The 18,393-nt window shown below is 42.6% G+C and overlaps 1 protein-coding gene across 1 annotated transcript; it reads left to right on the top strand.

Annotated features, from left to right (window-relative positions):
* On the top strand, positions 1-15,826 carry mettl18 (methyltransferase 18, RPL3 N3-histidine). The gene is made up of 2 exons (XM_020494908.2): positions 1-228; positions 13,083-15,826. The coding sequence occupies exons 1-2, from the start codon at positions 127-129 to the stop codon at positions 14,079-14,081; spliced, it is 1,101 nt and encodes a 366-aa protein (XP_020350497.1). The 5' UTR covers positions 1-126; the 3' UTR covers positions 14,082-15,826.
* Positions 15,827-18,393: the final 2,567 nt, after the last annotated feature.

Raw genomic sequence — 18,393 nt, 5'->3', positions numbered from 1 at the left:
CTCAGTGCTGCAAGGTGTTCTGGGTATTTATCTAACTCCTTTTCCTTCCAGTCCGCGTGTAGGTTGCAGAATTTATTCCCTGCCTTTTATAGCTATACTAGTTAAATACACTGCTTCGTCAGAACTATGTCTTTCAGTTTCAACTTCGACGTGCAGTTGACGACAAAGGGGCAACAAGGTGGAGAAAGTCAATCACAAACTGGAAAGCAGGATTATGCAGTCAAACCTGTGAGTAACAGCTAGCTAGCTCGAGCCACTACAACCTTAGTTATGAGGTCCCAAAGAATTCCCCAGGCTTTTTGGGCTGTTACCGAAGAGCAGAATTCCTGCTACGTTAATTAAGTGCAACTGAATATAATTTATTTACGAAGTAGAGGTAACCCTGGCTTTATATTCTTGTTTAAAAGGGATTGTGTGCAGCTGCCCATGTATCTGCGTTAAGGGCCATCCACACCAAGTATGATAACTAACAACATGAACGCCCGAGGTAAAGACAGATTCAGGTTGGATATTCGACAGATATTCGCCTGTAGTTTTCCTTACGACCACAACGGCAGTTAGGGACTGACAACATAGTGACAAATCGATCACAAATTTCAATAGATCTTTAACCATTACCCCTAAAACTATCAAAACGTCTTTTGACCAATGGCATAGACACACATTGCACACTTACATTTTTTTTTTTCATTAGCTCCTATGTCATGTGACCTGACTTCAAACAAGGTTCAGAATGTACACTCAGTGGGCCTACACATTGCACACACTTTAGTTTGTCCATTTTCATCTCACACAATTTTACATGGTTTTTCAATGTTAATAATTTTAATAGCTCATTGGTCATGTGACCTCCTGACCTCCAAGGTTCATAATATCCACTAACTACCCCTCTATATTGCACACCCTATTCATCTCACATGGTTTTAAATACATTTTTGTAAACATTCAAATTTCAATAGCTATTTGGTTTAGAGGTCGACCGATTTAATAGGAATGGCCGATTTTAACGTTTTCATAACAATCGGAAATCTGTATTTTTGGGCCCCGATTTGACTTTTCACATCTTTTTTACGCCTTTATTTAACTAGGCAAGTCAGTTAAGAAAATATTCTTATTTTCAATGACTGCCTAGGAACAGTGGATTAACTGCCTTGTTCAGGGGCAGAACAGATTTTCACCTTGTCAGCTCGGAGGATCCAATATTGCAACCTTACAGTTAACTAGTCCAACACAATAACGACCTGCCTCTCTCTCGTTGCACTCCACAAGGAGACTGCCTGTTATGGAAATGCAGTAAGCCAAGGTAAGTTGCTAGCTAGCATTGAACTTATCTTATAAAAAACAATCAATCATAATCACTAGTTAACTACACATGGTTGATGATATTACTAGATATTATCTAGCTTGTCCTGCGTTGCATATAATCTGACTGAGCATACAAGTATTTGACTGAGCGATGGTAGGCAGAAGTAGCGCATAAACATTAATTCAAACGGCACATTTGTGCGTTTTGCCAGCAGCTCTTTGTTGTACGTCAAACATTGTGCTGTTTATGACCTCAAGCTTATCAACTCCCGAGATGAGGCTTGTGTAACCGAAGTGAAATGGCTAGCTAGTTGGCGCGCACTAATAGTATTTCAAACGTCACTCGCTCTGAGCCTTCTAGTAGTTGTTCCCCTTGCTCTGCTTGGGTAACGCTGCTTCGATGGTGGCTGTTGTCGTTGTGTTGCTGGTTCGAGCCCAGGGAGGAACGAGGAGAGTGAACGAAGCTATACTGTTACACTGGCAATACTAAAGTGCCTATAAGAACATCCAATAGTCAAAGGTTAATGAATTACAAATGGTATAGAGGGAAATAGTCCTATAATAACTACAACCTAAAACTTCTTACCTGGGAATATTGAAGACTCATGTTAAAAGGAACCACCAGCTTTCATATGTTCTCATGTTCTGAGCAAGGAACTGAAACGTTAGCTTTCTTACATAGCACATATTGCACTTTTACTTTATTCTCCAACACTTTGTTTTTGCATTATTTAAACCAAATTGAACATGTTTCATTATTTACTTGAGGCTAAATTGATTTTATTGATGTATTATATTAAGTTAAAATAATTGTTCATTCAGTATTGTTATTGTCATTAATACAAAAAATAATCAAATGTAAAAAAATACATTTAAAAAAACGGGCCGATTTAATAGGCATCGGGTTTTTTGGTCATCCAATAAATCGGTATCGGCTTGAAAAAATCATAATCGGTTGACCTCTAGTACAGAGATGAGGTAGTCATTCAAAAATCATGTTAAACACCATTATTGCAGACAGAGTGAGTCCATGCAACTTGTGCGACTTGTTAAGCAATATTTACTCCCAAATTTATTTAGGCTTGCCATAACAAAGGGGTTAAATACTTAATGACAAGACATGTCAGCTTTTCATTTGAAATAATCTGGAAACATTTTGAAAAACATAATTCCACTTTGACATTATGGGGTATTGTGTGCAGGCCAGTGACCCAAAAATGTGAAATTCTATCTATTTAAATTCAGTCTGTAAACAACAAAATTTGGAGAAAATTAAGAGATTTTTATACTTTCTGAAGGCACTGTACCTAATAATCTTCCTGCATGTTTATGGACCAAGAAAGCTGTAGATCAGCACGTGTGTGTTCTCGCTTCTCAAACTATGGGCAGATTTGAGTCAGACTGAACGTGCATCGTCGTTTCATATATTTTTTCCTACCCTAACTCTCCATGTTAGATATTATACACATTTATGGCTTGATAGCAAATGTCATTGCCATTGAGTTAGTTCTCACAGTAGCAGTAAACAGCACCAAGTGATATGAGCGGTGAGAAGTGAAAGGGAGCGTAGCTACCGCCTTGCTCTTTCCAATTATAGCAGCAGGCTCAAGTTACAACCTGCCCATTTCTTGACAGATAGCTGAACTAGCCAATCGAGTCACTTCAAATTTCATCCTGGCAGCTGTGTTTTTTTAGAGATGTGTCCTGACAGCTGAAAAATAAATCTCTACAAATCACCATTTGCATTGAATACATGTTCTTCTAAACTCAACAAAAAAATAAACATCCCTCTTTCAGGGCCCGGTCTTTCAAAGATAATTAGTAAAAATCCAAATAACTTCACAGATCTTCATTGTAAAGGGTTTAAACACTGTTTCCCATGCTTGCTCAATGAACCATAAACAATTAAAAATGAACATGCACCTGTGGAATGGTCGTTAAGACACTAACAGCTTACAGGCGGTACATCTGAACATCACACCTGCGGGATAGGTACAGGATGGCAACAACTGCCCGACTTACACCAGGAACGCACAATCTCTGCAATTGGCTGAGAGAGGCTGGACTGAGGGCTTGTAGGCCTGTTGTAAGGCAGGTCCCCACCAGACATCACCGGCAACAATGTCGCCTATGGGCACAAACACACCATCGCTGGACCAGACAGGACTGGCAAAAACTGCTGTTCACTGACGAGAAAAGTGATCTTCACTGACCCCTGGTTTTGTATCACAAGGGGTAATGGTCGGATTCGCGTTTATCGTCGAAGGAATGAGCGTTACACCGAGGCCTGTACTCTGGAGCAGGATCCATTTGGAGGTGGAGAGTCCGTCATGGTCTGAGGAGGTGTGTCACAGCATCATCATCGGACTGAGCTTGTTATCATTGAAGGCAATCTCAACGTTGTGCGTTACAGGGAAGACATCCTCCTCCCTCATGTGGTACCCTTCCTGCAGGCTCATCCTGACATGACAATGACACCAGCCATACTGCTCGTTCTGTGCATGATTTTCTGCAAGACATGAATGTCAGTGTTCTGCCATGGCCAGCGAAGAGCCCGGATCGCAATCCCATTGAGCACATCTGGGACCTGTTGGATCGGAGGGTGAGGGCTAGGGCCATTCCCCCCCCAGAAATGTCCAGGAACTTGCAGGTGCCTTGGTGGAAGAGTGGGGTAACATCTCACAGCAAGAACTGGCAAATCTTGTGCAGTCCATGAGGAGGAGATGCATTGCATTACTTAATGTAGCTGGTGGCCACACCAGTTTGATCCCCCACCAGTGTTCAGGGACACATTATTCCATTTGTTAGTCACATGTCGCAAATCAAATCAAATTTATTTGTCACATACACATGGTTAGCAGATGTTAATGCGAGTGTAGCGAAATGCTTGTGCTTCTAGTTCCGACAATGCAGTAATAACGAACAAGTAATCTAACTAACAATTCAAAAAAAAAACTGCTGTCTTATACACAGTGTAAGGGGATAAAGAATATGTACATAAGGATATATGAATGAGTGATGGTACAGAGTCTGTGGAACTTGTTCAGTTTATGTCTGTTGTTGAGTTTATATTCTCAAACTAACAGCAGCGACCTATATGATGTCCTTCCATACAGGCGTGACATGCAGAGTGATGCTTCTATGCAAATGCTGTTGATCAGTAGGCTAATTAAGTCCCAAATGAAAGGCAAACAGATCATCATCTGCAGCACCATGGATTCCACTGATGAGCCAAAACAAGCTCAATAACTCAATGCATGCATGCACACTCCTACTGAATATGCATTCACCTGTATTGTGATTAGTCCTTTGACATCTTAATTTACGCAGTTCATCAAGAGATTTACCATTCAAATACAATTATTACCATTATGTTATTATTTAGATTAAATTTGATAATGCATTAATGAAAAATCGTGACGTGTCCTTGAGCAAGGCACATAACCCTAATTGCTCTTGTAAGTCGCTCTGGATAAGTGTGTCTACTAAATAATTAAAATGTAAATCAATGCATACATGGCCTTGTTTGGGAAATATCATCAACATTTTCACATTTAATGATGTTGAATATTGTAGACCGTCATCTTAAATAAGAATTTGTTCTTAACCGACTTGCCTAGTCAAATAAAAGGTTACATAAAAAATGTTGACCACCAAAAATCTCAATCGTCTCACAAAAAAATCCATATCGGATATGTCTGGTTTAAATCTGAGTATCCTGGGCGTTAGCGATGAGACCCGTCATACTCATCGTCGACAAGGTTAAGTAAAATATATATACACAAATCTCTAAAAGGGCTATCCACACCAAGGACAATAACTATTATGAAAGTACGGTTGATATTTTATTTATTTATCAGGGGGTGATTCAGGAAGTAGCACCCCTACTTCCTGTAACTACGTGATCAACAGCTACTTATTAATAGGCCAACAGCATGCAGTAGGATGTGTTGATCAGTTGATTTACAGGTATGCTGCAGAACAATAAACGACCCACTGGTGTGGATGCTCACCAACGTTTATAGACTGAGGTAAAAAAGAGTTTCAGGTTGGATATTTGCGCTTTCAAAACAACAGCTTTCAAACCACTTGAGTCACAAACTCCAAATAAGTGTCATGATGTTGGAAAAATTGCACAACATTGCACAGGTCTTATTTTCACGATTTGGCACTTAATTTGCTTTGCAAAGCTAATAAACATGTGAGCAGCATTTTGTATTCCTAGATGAATTAGTTAGGGAGCGTAAACAAAGTACAAGCTTTGTTTGTTTTTTTACATTTCAATTTCAATAGCTCCTTGGTCATGTGACCTACTGACATCAAACAAGGTTCAGAATGTACAATCAGTGGGCCTACACATTGCACACCCTTTAGTTTGTCCATTTTAATCTCATGCAATTTTACATTAATTTGCCTACTCTGCCCCCTTGAAGGACAGTGTTACACACCTTCACTTGGGCCTTCCTGACCTCCAGGCAGGCCTCCCATTGACCTGGTGACCTCTAGGCCTACACTCCCTGCCTGCCTTCTCCCTGGGCCTGAGAGTGTATAGCTTACTCCCTGGAACTACAGACCTCTACACCTACTCGGTCAACACCCCTCTCCCTTGGCTTTAGTAATTCCAGGGAATAAGCTATACTCTAAGACGTCTATAGCCCCGCTGTCAGGATCCACGTGAACCTGATAACCCTTAACAGGCTCTGGGCACGTGGTAACCCGCCCGCTTTTATCCGCTCAGAGAATAAGTCCCCAACCTCCACAGCTAGAGTGCTGCCCCCAGCCCGATTTCCAGCCACCCCTGAGTGACCCTCACCTTGGGGGGAGGCCTCCACCGGCACCTGGTAACCTTTTGACTTCCACAGCGAGGCCCAACCTGACGCACTGTCCCACCAGAGGATGGGCGCCCACCACCTAGCCCCCTCCAGAGCCCAATGTAAATGTCTTATGCCTTCTACCCGCCTGCCTGGGCTCTCTCACACTCCATGTCTGGCCTCCGACCCTTCTCTGTGCACCTGTAACCCATAAGTAAAGCAGGAGGATGGTGGTGGAAGATGCCTTCCGTCCCCAACAAAAGCTTGGATCAAGGGCTGACTTTCAATAGCTCGCAGCGAGTGAGCTGCTCTGCCACGTACGAAACTCTGACCCAGAATCAGATCGTCTAAAAGTGACTTAGCACCAGGTTCCCCACAAACATGCGGTGCGCATCAGGAGAGGGGCAGTAACTCATCCGGCCGCACCCCAACCCCGTTACGAACGGCTCTACTCAACTGCCAAAAGAGGCAGGCTATCCCGGGCCAAACGAAGATCCGCGGTGCTATGGTATCTCTACGTTTAGGGGGGGGGGGGGGGGTTCTGACATAGAGGCATTTAGTCATAATCCCACCATTGGCTCCTCAGCCAAGCAAATACACAAAATGTCTGAACCTGTGGTTCATCTCGTACTGAGCAGGATTACTATTGCAACACATCAGTAGGGTAAAAACTAACCTGTCTCACGACAGTCCAAACCCAGCTCACGTTCCCTATTAGTGGGTGAACAATCCAACACTTGGTGAATTCTGCTTCACAATGATAGGAAGAAACGCCCCACTTTCACGGTCTGTTTTCATACTGAAAATCAAGATCGTGCGAGCTTCTGCTCTTCTGCTCCACGGGAAGTTTCTGTCCTCCCCAAGCTCGCCTTAGGACACCTGCGTTACCGTTTGACAGGTGTACCGCCCCAGTCAAACTCACCACCTGCCACTGTCCCTAGAGCAGGTCGCACCCAGCGCGAGCACACAGCGCGAGCACCCGGATCTCGCATCCCGGCCTCACCGGGTAAGTGCAAAACGATAAGAATAGTGGTATTTCATCGGCAGTCGAGGCCTCCCACTTATTCTACACCTCATGTTTCTTCACAGTGCCAGAGTCAAGATCGACAAGGACTTCTTTCCCCGCTGATTCAGCAAAGCCCATTCCCTTGGCTGTGGTTTTGCTAGATAGTAGGTAGGGACAGTGGGAATCTCATCCATCCATTCATGCGCGTCACTAACTGGATGACGAGGCATTTGGCTACCTCAAGACTTAATTATGTCCCGCCGTTTCCCCCCGCTTCATCTAATTTCCTTACTTTGACATGAGGGGGTCACAGCCACCCCGAAGGTGTTTTGAGTGCAACCGCAAAGGGAAGCATGCTATGGTCAGATATCATCAAATTGGCATTCATTCGAATCACGCCCGGTGGCATCAGAGGCTTTTCTGTCTTAAACTGGACATCAGTTGCCACTACTAACCTTCAGTGGGCCTTTAACTTGGTTTTTACACCCAACCGACATCAGGTTCCAGCGCAATACTTATAGGCTTGAGAACCAAATACCCCTCGCAGTATAAAGAGGCACCATCGGCCGATTGTCGGATGAAGCAACAGAAAATAATCATCCCCTTTCAATAATTTGCTTGCCCAGTCAGCCCTCCGGGACAGAGCCATAGGAACCACCTTTACCCGCACTTCAATATTCCTCACTTTGACATGAGTGGGTCACAGTCACTCCAAGGGTGATTTGAGTGCGACAGGTGTGTACACTCCTTTGAATTTCACCAAGTTGACATTCAGTGATCTGTGCCCAGTGGGAACCTAGGCTTCTGCCGTCCATTTTATGGTTCCGCTGGCAAATCAATGGGCTTGGATGGTACTACCCACATCAGGTGTAGGCCTCCCTCCCCAGACAAGCTGGAGATAACTCTCCCCACTTCGTAGGGCATGAGCCACATCCATGCAATGGCCCATCACTGCGGGGCCAATGGGTTTGGTCTCCGCCTCAAGTCTAGTGAGCGTAGAGGAGACCTCCCCACCTACAATGTGTGGAGCCGGCGAGCGCCGTAGCTGGGGTGATCCGCGAGAAGGGCCCGGGCACACGTTCCAGAGTTGCTGTCGACCTTCGGCCCGCCAATGGACACCACCCCAACGAAACCCCACACGCAGCACCTTGCAAGTCAATGCAAGAGAGACAGCCAGATGGGCCGCACAACAAACTTCCAATGTTGGTGAGAGGAGGAAAACGGAGCGACTGGCCCGAGCTCAGCCCGGCCCTCGCACCCCAGCCTGACCGCCCCAGCCCTTAGAGCCAATCCTTAACCCGAAGTTAGGGATCTTACCTTACCTACATTGTTATAACATGCCAGAGGCTGTTTACCTTGGAGACCTACTGCGGATATGGGTACGACGCGAGTATTACACCCTCTCCGCCAGATTTTCAAGGACCAGGGAGCGCTCACCAGACGCTGCAACGCTTTCCAGGGCTTGGGCCACTCTCTCAGGGCGAACCCATTCCAGGGCACCCTGCCCTTCACAAAGAAAAGAGGACTCTCCCCGGGGCTCCCGTCAGCTTCGCATGGATCGGTCGCGTTACCGTACTGGATGCCTTGCGGTGCCCATCTCCGCCAGTCCGTGGACATTCTGAAAGTCAGTCGGTCACATTAACAGGGAGCTATTGAAATGTAAAAGTTTACAAAATTCATGTAATAACGTAAGATGAAAATGGACAAACTTAAGGGTATGCAATATAGAAGGGTAGTTAGTGGACATTCTGAACCTTCATTGAGTCCAGTAGGTCACATGGTCAAGGAGCTATTGAAAATCTTAATTTTGAAAAATTCATGTAATGCGTATGCGATGAAAATGGACAAACTAAAGGGTGTGCAATGTGTAGGCCCACTGAGTGTATATTCTGAACCTTGTTTGAAGTCAGGTCACATGACCAAGGGGCTATTGAAATAAGAAACATAAAAAATGTGTGTAATATTGCATGAGATGAAAATGGACAAACTAAAGGGTGGCAATATAGAAGGGTATTCAGTGGACATTCTGAAACTTGTTTGAGTCCAGTAGGTCACATAACCAAATTAGAGGTCGACCGATTATGATTTTTCAACGCCGATGCCGATTATTGGAAGACCATAAAAGCCGATGCCGATTAAATCGGACAATCTTTTTATTTGTAGTAATGACAATTACAACAATACTGAATGAACACTTATTTTAACTGAATATAATACATCAATAAAAATCAAAATAAATAATCAAAATAATGAAACATGTTCAATTTGGTTTAAATAATGCAAAAACAAAGTGTTGGAGAAGAAAGTAAAAGTGCAATATGTTCCATGTAAAATAGCTAACGTTTCAGTTCCTTGCTCAGAACATATGAAAGCTGGTGGTTCCTTTTAACATGAGTCTTCAATATTCCCAGGTAAGAAGTTTTAGGTTGTAGTTATTATAGGACTATTTCCCTCTATACCATTTGTAATTCATTAACCTTTGACTATTGGATGTTCTTATAGGCACTTTAGTATTGCCAGTGTAACAGTATAGCTTCGTTCACTCTCCTCGTTCCTCCCTGGGCTCGAACCAGCAACACAACGACAACAGCCACCATCGAAGCAGCGTTACCCAAGCAGAGCAAGGGGAACAACTACTAGAAGGCTCAGAGCGAGTGACGTTTGAAATACTATTAGTGCGCGCCAACTAGCTAGCCATTTCACTTCGGTTACACAAGCCTCATCTCGGGAGTTGATAAGCTTGAGGTCATAAACAGCACAATGTTTGACGTACAACAAAGAGCTGCTGGCAAAACGCACAAATGTGCCGTTTGAATTAATGTTTATGCGCTACTTCTGCCTACCATCGCTCAGTCAAATACTTGTATGCTCAGTCAGATTATATGCAACGCAGGACAAGCTAGATAATATCTAGTAATATCATCAACCATGTGTAGTTAACTAGTGATTATGATTGATTGTTTTTTATAAGATAAGTTCAATGCTAGCTAGCAACTTACCTTGGCTTACTGCATTTCCGTAACAGGCAGTCTCCTTGTGGAGTGCAACGAGAGAGAGGCAGGTCGTTATTGTGTTGGACTAGTTAACTGTAAGGAGAATGTGGTACTCCGTAATGTTTGTATTGGATTTGCCCAGCTCTGCAATTTGAGACAGGCCGTTATTGAAAATGTGTTCTTAACTGACTTGCCTAGTTAAATAATGTTTTTATTTTTTTTAAACGGCCATTCCGATTAATCGGTCGACCTCTACTCTGTACCCCACACATACAAATTATCTGTAGGGTCTCTGTCGAGCAGTGAATTTCAAACACAGATTCAACCACGAAGACCGGGAAGGTTTTCCAATGCCTCACAAAGAAGGACAACTATTGGTAGACGTGTAGAGGGAAAAAAAGCAGACACTGAATATCCCTTTGCGCATGGTACAGTTATTAATTACACTTTGGATGGTGTATCCATAGTCACCTAAAAGATACAGGAGTCCTTCCTAATTCAGTTGCTGGAGAGGAAGTAAACCGCTCAGGGATTTCACCATGAGGCCAATGGTGACTTTTTAAAACAGTTAGTTTAATGGCTGTAATAGGAGATAACTGAGGATGGATCAACAGCATTGCAGGTACTCCACAATACTAACCTAATTGACAGTTAAAAGGAAGCCTGTACAAAATAAAAATATTCCTAAACATGAATCCTGTTTGCAACAAGCTATTAAAGCAGTGGTTCTCAATCCTGGTCCTGTGGACACACAGGGTGGCACCTTTTTTGTTTTTGCCCTAGCACTACACACCTGACTCAAATCATCAAAGTCTTTTAATGAGTTTATAATTTGAATCAGCTGGGCAAATCCAATACAAACATTACGGAGTACCACTCTCCATATTTTCAGGCATAGTGGTGGCTGCATCGTGTTGTAGGTATGCTTGTAATCGTTAAGGACTGGAGTTTTTCAGGATAAAAAAATAAACTGAATGCAGCTAAGCAAAATCCTAGTGGAAAACCTGGTTGTCTGCTTTCCAACAGGCACTGGGAGATGAATTGACCTTTCAGTGAGTGGCGGCTAGCATAGCAGCAGCTTTGCTGTTTAGCGGGAATATTGGCAAAGCCGATAGACTAGAAAAGGCCAATAAAAGCCTGATATATTGTCTCTGCCAAGAATTTTAATTTTAATGATTTTTTATTGGTTTTCTTATTCAAACTCCCATTAGACAGCTCTGCAAGTTTTATGTCAAAATGAGTTTGTTGTTCACCAGATATGGAGTTTGGCGATGTACATCCAAAGAAATTTGAGTTGCGATAATGTGAACTTTCGTTATGTACTTTCCAAAAAGGTCTAAATAAAAATGTACAAGCAACTGGAAAAAATGCCTCTTCGCACCTCCATTACTGCCACGCACAGGTCGAAAGTCTGCAACAGTTCAATACATTGGAGGTGCCAAAGACAGTTTTTTGGTTGCTTGTACATGTTTATTTAACTTTTGGGGGGGGGGGGGGTACATATCAGACCTAACGGTAGTAGATAGTTGCACAGCGACATGCCTTATTTGGTGATTAACAAACATTATTTGACAATGATTGCAGAGCTGTCTAATGGAAGTTTGAATCTGAGGTGTTAGAGACTAGATGCGTCATACTCATCAACATCTCTAACACACAGATACTGGGACAGTGTGCGGCCAACCACAAGAGGGAGTCCTTGTTATTCTGTGTCCTTCATGACATTAGGCATCTTTGCTTGTGCGTAAGCATTAGTATGCTGCTACAGTGGCAAGAAAAAGTATGTGAACCCTTTGGATTTACCTGGATTTCTGCATAAATTTGACATAATTTGATCTGATCTTCATCTAAATCACAACAATAGACGAGCAGTGTGCTTAAACTACTAACACAAATTATTGTATATTTCTTGTCTATATTGAATACAACATTTTAAACATTCAGTGTAGGTTGGAAAAAGTATGTGAACCCCTAGGCTAATTGACTTCTCCAAAAGCTAATTGGTGTCAGGAGTTGACTAACCTGGAGTCCAATCAATGAGACGAGAGATGTTGGTTAGAGCTGCCCTGCCCCGCCCCCAAAAGAACAAGAAGCATTGCCTGATGTGAACCATGCCTCGAACAAAAGAGATCTCAGAATACTTAAGATTAAGAATGGTTGCCTTGCATAAATCTGGAAAGGATTACAGAAGTATCTCAGTCAGTACAGGGTAAGACAAATTGGTTTGGGGCTGCTTTGCTGCCTCAGGGCCTGGACAACTTGCTATCATCATAGTTTAGCCTAACATTCTCCTGCAAAATGTCTATCTGCCAATTGAAGCACAACAGAAGTTGGGTGATGCAACAGGACAACAACCCAAAGACAGAAGTAAATCAACAACCGAATGGCTTTAACAGAAGAAAATACGCCTTCTGCAGTGGCCCAGTTAGTCCTGACCTCAACACGATTGGCATGACCTCGAGCGGTTCACACCAGATATCCCAAGAATATTGCTGAACTGAAACAGTTTTGTAAAGAGGAATGGTCCAAAATCCCTCCTGACCGTTGTCCAGGTCTGATCCAGAAAACTACAGAAAACGTTTGGTTGAGGTTATTACTGCCAAAGGAGGGTCAACCTGTTCTTAAATCCGAGGGTTCACATATTTTTTCCAGCCTGCACTGTGAATGTTTACGCGGTGTGTTCAATGAAGATATGAAACATAATTGTTTGCGTTAGTTTAAGCAGACTGTGTTTTGTCTATAGTTGTGACTTAGATGAAGATCAGAAAATGTTATGACCAATTTATGCAGAAATCCAGGTCATTCTAAAGGGTTCACACAATTTTTCTTCCCACTATGTCTGTTCTATTCATGTGTATGTAGTTGACTACCAGGAGACAAGACAGTTACAACACTTGTGTATGCATGCAGATTGTACTTTGCATTGCACATGACAATGGGCATCTCTTACCTGTGTGTAATCAACAGGTGCCCAGCAACAACACCACCACCCCAGCAGAAACTGTCAAAGCAGCTGTTGAACACCATCCCCCTGCAGATCCCCACTTTCTCCTCAACGATGCTGTCTCTGAGACTGTTACCATAGGAACGCTTCCACCCCTCCACTTCCTGAATGAGTCTGTGTTCGAGCGGACGGCCAGCGAGCGAGATGACGACGAGAGGATCCTGTCGCGGACCGCCGCCCAGAGCTCGGACCTCATCTCCGGGGTGTACGAGGGAGGGTTGAAGGTGTGGGAGTGTACCTATGACCTCCTGGAGCTGCTAGAGAGGGAGGGGGAGACGTTCGGGGGGAAGATGGTTCTGGATTTGGGCTGTGGTGCTGGACTGCTGGGCCTACTGGCGCTAAAGAGCGGAGCAAGTCAGGTCCATTTCCAGGACTATAATAGTACTGTTATAGAACAGCTCACACTGCCTAACGCACTGCTCAACTGTCAGGTGGAAGGGGAGGAGGAAGAAGTGAAGGGAAAGAAACGGGGGCTGCAGGAGGAGGACGATGAGACAATTATAGAAGAGGACAAAATGAAAAAGGATGAGGAGAAGAAGAATGAACAGAAAAAAGAGGGAGAGGATGGCAGCCCGTCGCCCAAGAGGCAAGCCCTGGACCTAACCCAGCATTCGAAGCTGACCTGCTGTCGTTTCTTCTCGGGCGACTGGACAACTTTCCTAGCGCTGGTCCTCAAGGAAGACCTGTTCCCTAAATATGACATCATCTTCACCTCGGAGACCATCTACAACACGGCGTACTACTCAGCTCTTCACGACACCCTCCACAGACTGTTGGCCCCGAGGGGAGTGGTCTACCTGGCCACCAAGGCCCACTACTTTGGGGTGGGGGGTGGGCTGCACCTATTTGAACAGTTTATAGAGGACAAGGGAGTGTTTGATATGGAGAAACTGTGGGACGTGGACCAGGGGCTACAGAGACACGTTGTGGCCATGCACTTCAAAACAACAAACAAGTCTTGACTTTTTACTTTGTGTAGTTTCAAAGAACTAAAAAGGATCATATTTTTCAAATTAATTTCTACTCGATGCACCTGGAACTTCTATGCTACCTAAGGTGTGCTAACATCAGTCTGTTTCAAATAAACGTTTTCCTATAAGGATCACCTGTGTTAATTGGGACAAAGAAACGGGACTTTCACATAATTAAAATGACCGTATGTTTGATTGTTTGACAGATAATGAAAAGACATAGAATATTTAAGACTTTCTGTAGGTCTGTCAGTCTGGCTTATTTTACCTTGGTGGTAAAACCTTGTATGTCAAATACTGGAGATGTGCTTCACAAAGAAGGCAGATTAAGGAGGAGTTTGAATATTCGCCAGTTGAAGAGGACAACAGGATAGCTGCACTGATGGAGGGAAAGAAGCAGAAGTCTGATAAAGAAGATTGAGGAGATGAGCAGATATTCCATTGTTTCCATTGTAGTGTGCAAACTAGGCCAATATCAAGCGTACCTCAAGTATTTCAAAGTATTTTGGCAAGTGTATTTGGTGCAGGTCGGTTTTTAACAGGACATAAGTGGTAGTTGAAGTAGGCGCAATATACTACCCGAAAGAAGATACCGTTTCATGTCAACTTTACCTTTTGTTCACATCTCTCTAACTTTCTATATTTATTTAGAATAGGGCTAGTGCATGAGAAAGGTGGAAAGGAAATGAAGGTCTTTATAGGGGGTAGGTAGGAGGGAAGGAAATGGGCTCAGTGACCTTTTGCAGGTGATTCCCAAAGTGTTCTAATGGCACCATGAAAGCAAGACTTGTTTCTGAAGTCCGCTGCAAAATGTCAATTGCGACTTCTCATCTGCGTATGGATGTGGTCTGAAAGTGGAGTCCAGTGTAGTGTAGCACATCTATTCTGCAGTAGGGCTTTGTGGTTTCTGTCTCCTAGTTCACATTTTCACATTTTGTTGCCCATCAGTATTATTTTGTATACACTTTAAAGACTTGGCAATGTCATGTTACAATCTAATGATATCAAAGCATATCAAAATGTCTTTCTAGAAGGGTGACCATATTGGATATGTCCTCGAGTAAATATTATAAAGTGTCACAAATCATGATTGAAACTTTTTAAATGTAAAATATTCACTTAACTTATTACGGTAAACCTATGAGTAGGAACAAACCAGGGTAGATTCTGTTGAGCATGGTGACAGAGTGGTGTAGCTAGAAGTGGAATTCCCTTTTAGCTTTATCATGGAAATCTAAAGCTTGTGGAAATACTGTAACACAGACTGAGAGAAGGGAGGATAATGCACAGTAAAACCAGTGGGAGAGAGGGGGATATCCTAGGAAGAATAATAAACAGGGCAGCACCACCTAAGTGGGTTACACCTGTGTTGGTGTCAATGTAACATGAGGAAGAAGGATTAACATGTTTTTTAAGGTTATCTTATGTGTCAACTTCCACTTACTGATAGTTTGTCTATACTTTCGTCTGTGTTCTGTGTTTCACATTGATCTCTATGTATGACTCATCTGTTCCAGTTGTTGACACTTGCACAACTCGAGTGCCCTGTTTCATCCAATAAGATTAAGATGACTTTATTGGTCAATTCCAACTGAAATTTGACTTCCCCTGTTTCCACCAACCCCTCAGAAAGATACACATACAGTGCCTTCAGAAAGGATTCATACCACTTTACTTATTCCTAATTTTGTTAAGCCTGAATTCAAAATTGATTAAATATATTTTTCACCCATTTACACACTATCCCATAATGACAAAGTGAAAACATGTTTTAGAAATGTATTGACTTTTTTTTATTTTTTTATTAAATCCATAAACCTTAGAAGCACCTATTTTCTAGGTAAGTCTCTTAAGAGCATTCCACACCTGGATTGTGCAACATTTGCCCATTTATTATTTTCATCATTCTTAAACTTCTGTCAAATTAGTTGTTGATCATTGCTATACAACCGTTTTCAGGTCTTGCCATTAGGGTTGCAAAGGGTCAGAAACTTTCTGGGAAATTTTCCATGGGAAGTTAAACTCATGAATTTTCCTTAAATTCATCAAAAAATTATCTTATAACTGAGCCTTTTTTGTGGGATACGCAAGGCAATTCTAGGTCTTGTGGCATATTTTGGTTAAACTATCCCCAATTCAATGGAATTGCAACCCTTTGCATGCACAGTTCATTTTTCCATCATGTGCAGTGCACTCTTCCATCACACATACAGCTGATTCTCAAGATCTTGCACACTAATGAGATGCTATTGAGCCCACACTACTACACTGAGGAAATGACTACATGCCTTCTGGTAAGTTTTGATTACAACACTGGGTGAGGTGAATAGCTTTTATGACAGATCATTTTTTGTTAACTAGTAAATAGTAGCCTACAGCAAAGTGTTTAAATCATTTCTAACTTGTTAACAGTTTCTGCTTGTTAGTTTTTGCTACCATGTGGGTTTTAGCTTGCTTGAGCCTGCTAACTAAGGAGTGTTAATTCACTGGTTTCATTTTAAAACATTTATCTTATAAAGGAGTTGTTTAATCTAACTGCTTAACTATTTATCTGTACATGGAATTGTATTTGTTTGTTTTTTTACAATTATTTTTCTAATCTTTACAGGAAAATGCCAAATGTGTGGCGAAATTTCACTACAGCTAATGTAGAAGGAAAAGTTGTGTACATTTGCAAATACTGTGCCAAATAATATGTGAAGAATGCAACAAAGATGCAGAATCATTTGGCCAAGTGCATAATGTTCCCTCAGCGATCACAACAAGCAGTCCCTCTACTTTTATTCGAGGTGAAAAATTATGAATCACACCTTATCGATAGTAACAGCTCATGGTCCTGGAATCAGAAGTTTTTTGACTCAATGGAGGAACATAGAGATGCTGATGAATGTCTTGCTCGAGCTGTGTCGGCAACGGGTATTCAAAGAGATTTCTGAATGTTCTTCGCCCAGCATACACCCCTCCAACCAGACATGTTTTTATCTACTAATTTGCTGGATGCAGAGTTCAACAGAATTCAAGTGAATGTCAAGCAAATCATAGAGAAAGCAGACTGTATTGCAATCTTCTCTGATGGGTGGTTGAATGTTCGTGGGCAATAAATAATTAACTACATCTCCACCCCTCAACCTGTATTCTACAAGAGCAATGACACAAAGGACAACAGACACACCAGTCTTTACATTGCAGATGAGCTGAAGGCAGTCATCAATGACCTTTGACCACAGAAGGTATTTGCACCGGTGACGGACAATGCTGTGAACATGAAGGCTGCTTGGTCTAAGTTGGAGGAGTCCTACCCTCACATCACACCCATTGGCTGTGCGGCTCATGATTTGAATCTGCTCCTCAAGGACATCATGGCACTGAAAACAATGGATACACTAAAAGAGATCCAATGAAATGGTTAGGCATGTGAAGGATCATCACGTTATAAAGTGAGAAGAATAAGAGCACCACATTGAAGCTGCCCAGCAACACCTGTTGGGGTGGTGTTGTCATGTTTGACATTCTCCTGCAGGGAAGGAGTCTCTCCCAGTGATGCCAACTTAGCAATTTGTTGCTAGATTTAGCAACTTTTCAGACTACCCTGGCAACTTTTAAAAATGTGTTTGGAACTTTTAGCAACGTTTGAAAAGTGACTCAAATGCTAAAATGCAAGCATTTCCCCTCTAAATGACACAAACCATTTTCTCTGTCACAAACTCAGTCACAACACACGTGCCTGGCTGCAAAAGCATTGTGAGTGACGCCAGCAGCAGGCGCTCAGCTTGTGCACAAGCAGCAGCAATTTCAGCAAATTGCAAGTCATTGTTGGCTGACTGCAGCAGGAGTATTACGGGTTCGACGAGCCAAACTCAATTAATATAGTTGGTCATGAACGTTTGATCTTGAACAGAACTTACAACATCAATCAACATGCCTCAATCAAAAATGTACAGCCAGAAGTACAGAAAAGAGTGGGAGTCTGTTCCTGAACAAATATCAAATCATGTTTTTTGCCGAGATGGCCAGTCAATTTGAGTAACGTTATTGTGTATTCCACATAATTACGCAGTTTTACATTATCACGCAATGACATGACAACGTCATTTAGCAACTTTTAGCAACTAATCAACCTTCCTCTAGCAACTTACACTGAAAATTAGTTGGCAACACTGGTCTCTCCAAGAAATGGCCATATCACAGTCTGCTGATATGGACAGCTCCATCAAGAGGATCCTCCTGGATGATGTATTTTGGGAGAGTGGTAAGCAGCCTGAAACTCCTGAAACCTATAGCAGTAGGCATTGCACAGATTGAG

This window comes from Oncorhynchus kisutch, linkage group LG11 (genome assembly GCF_002021735.2).
Source record: "Oncorhynchus kisutch isolate 150728-3 linkage group LG11, Okis_V2, whole genome shotgun sequence".
Classification (NCBI taxonomy): domain Eukaryota; kingdom Metazoa; phylum Chordata; class Actinopteri; order Salmoniformes; family Salmonidae; genus Oncorhynchus; species Oncorhynchus kisutch.
Note: the sequence above shows the minus strand (reverse complement) of the source record. Positions and strands in the feature narration are given on the sequence as shown.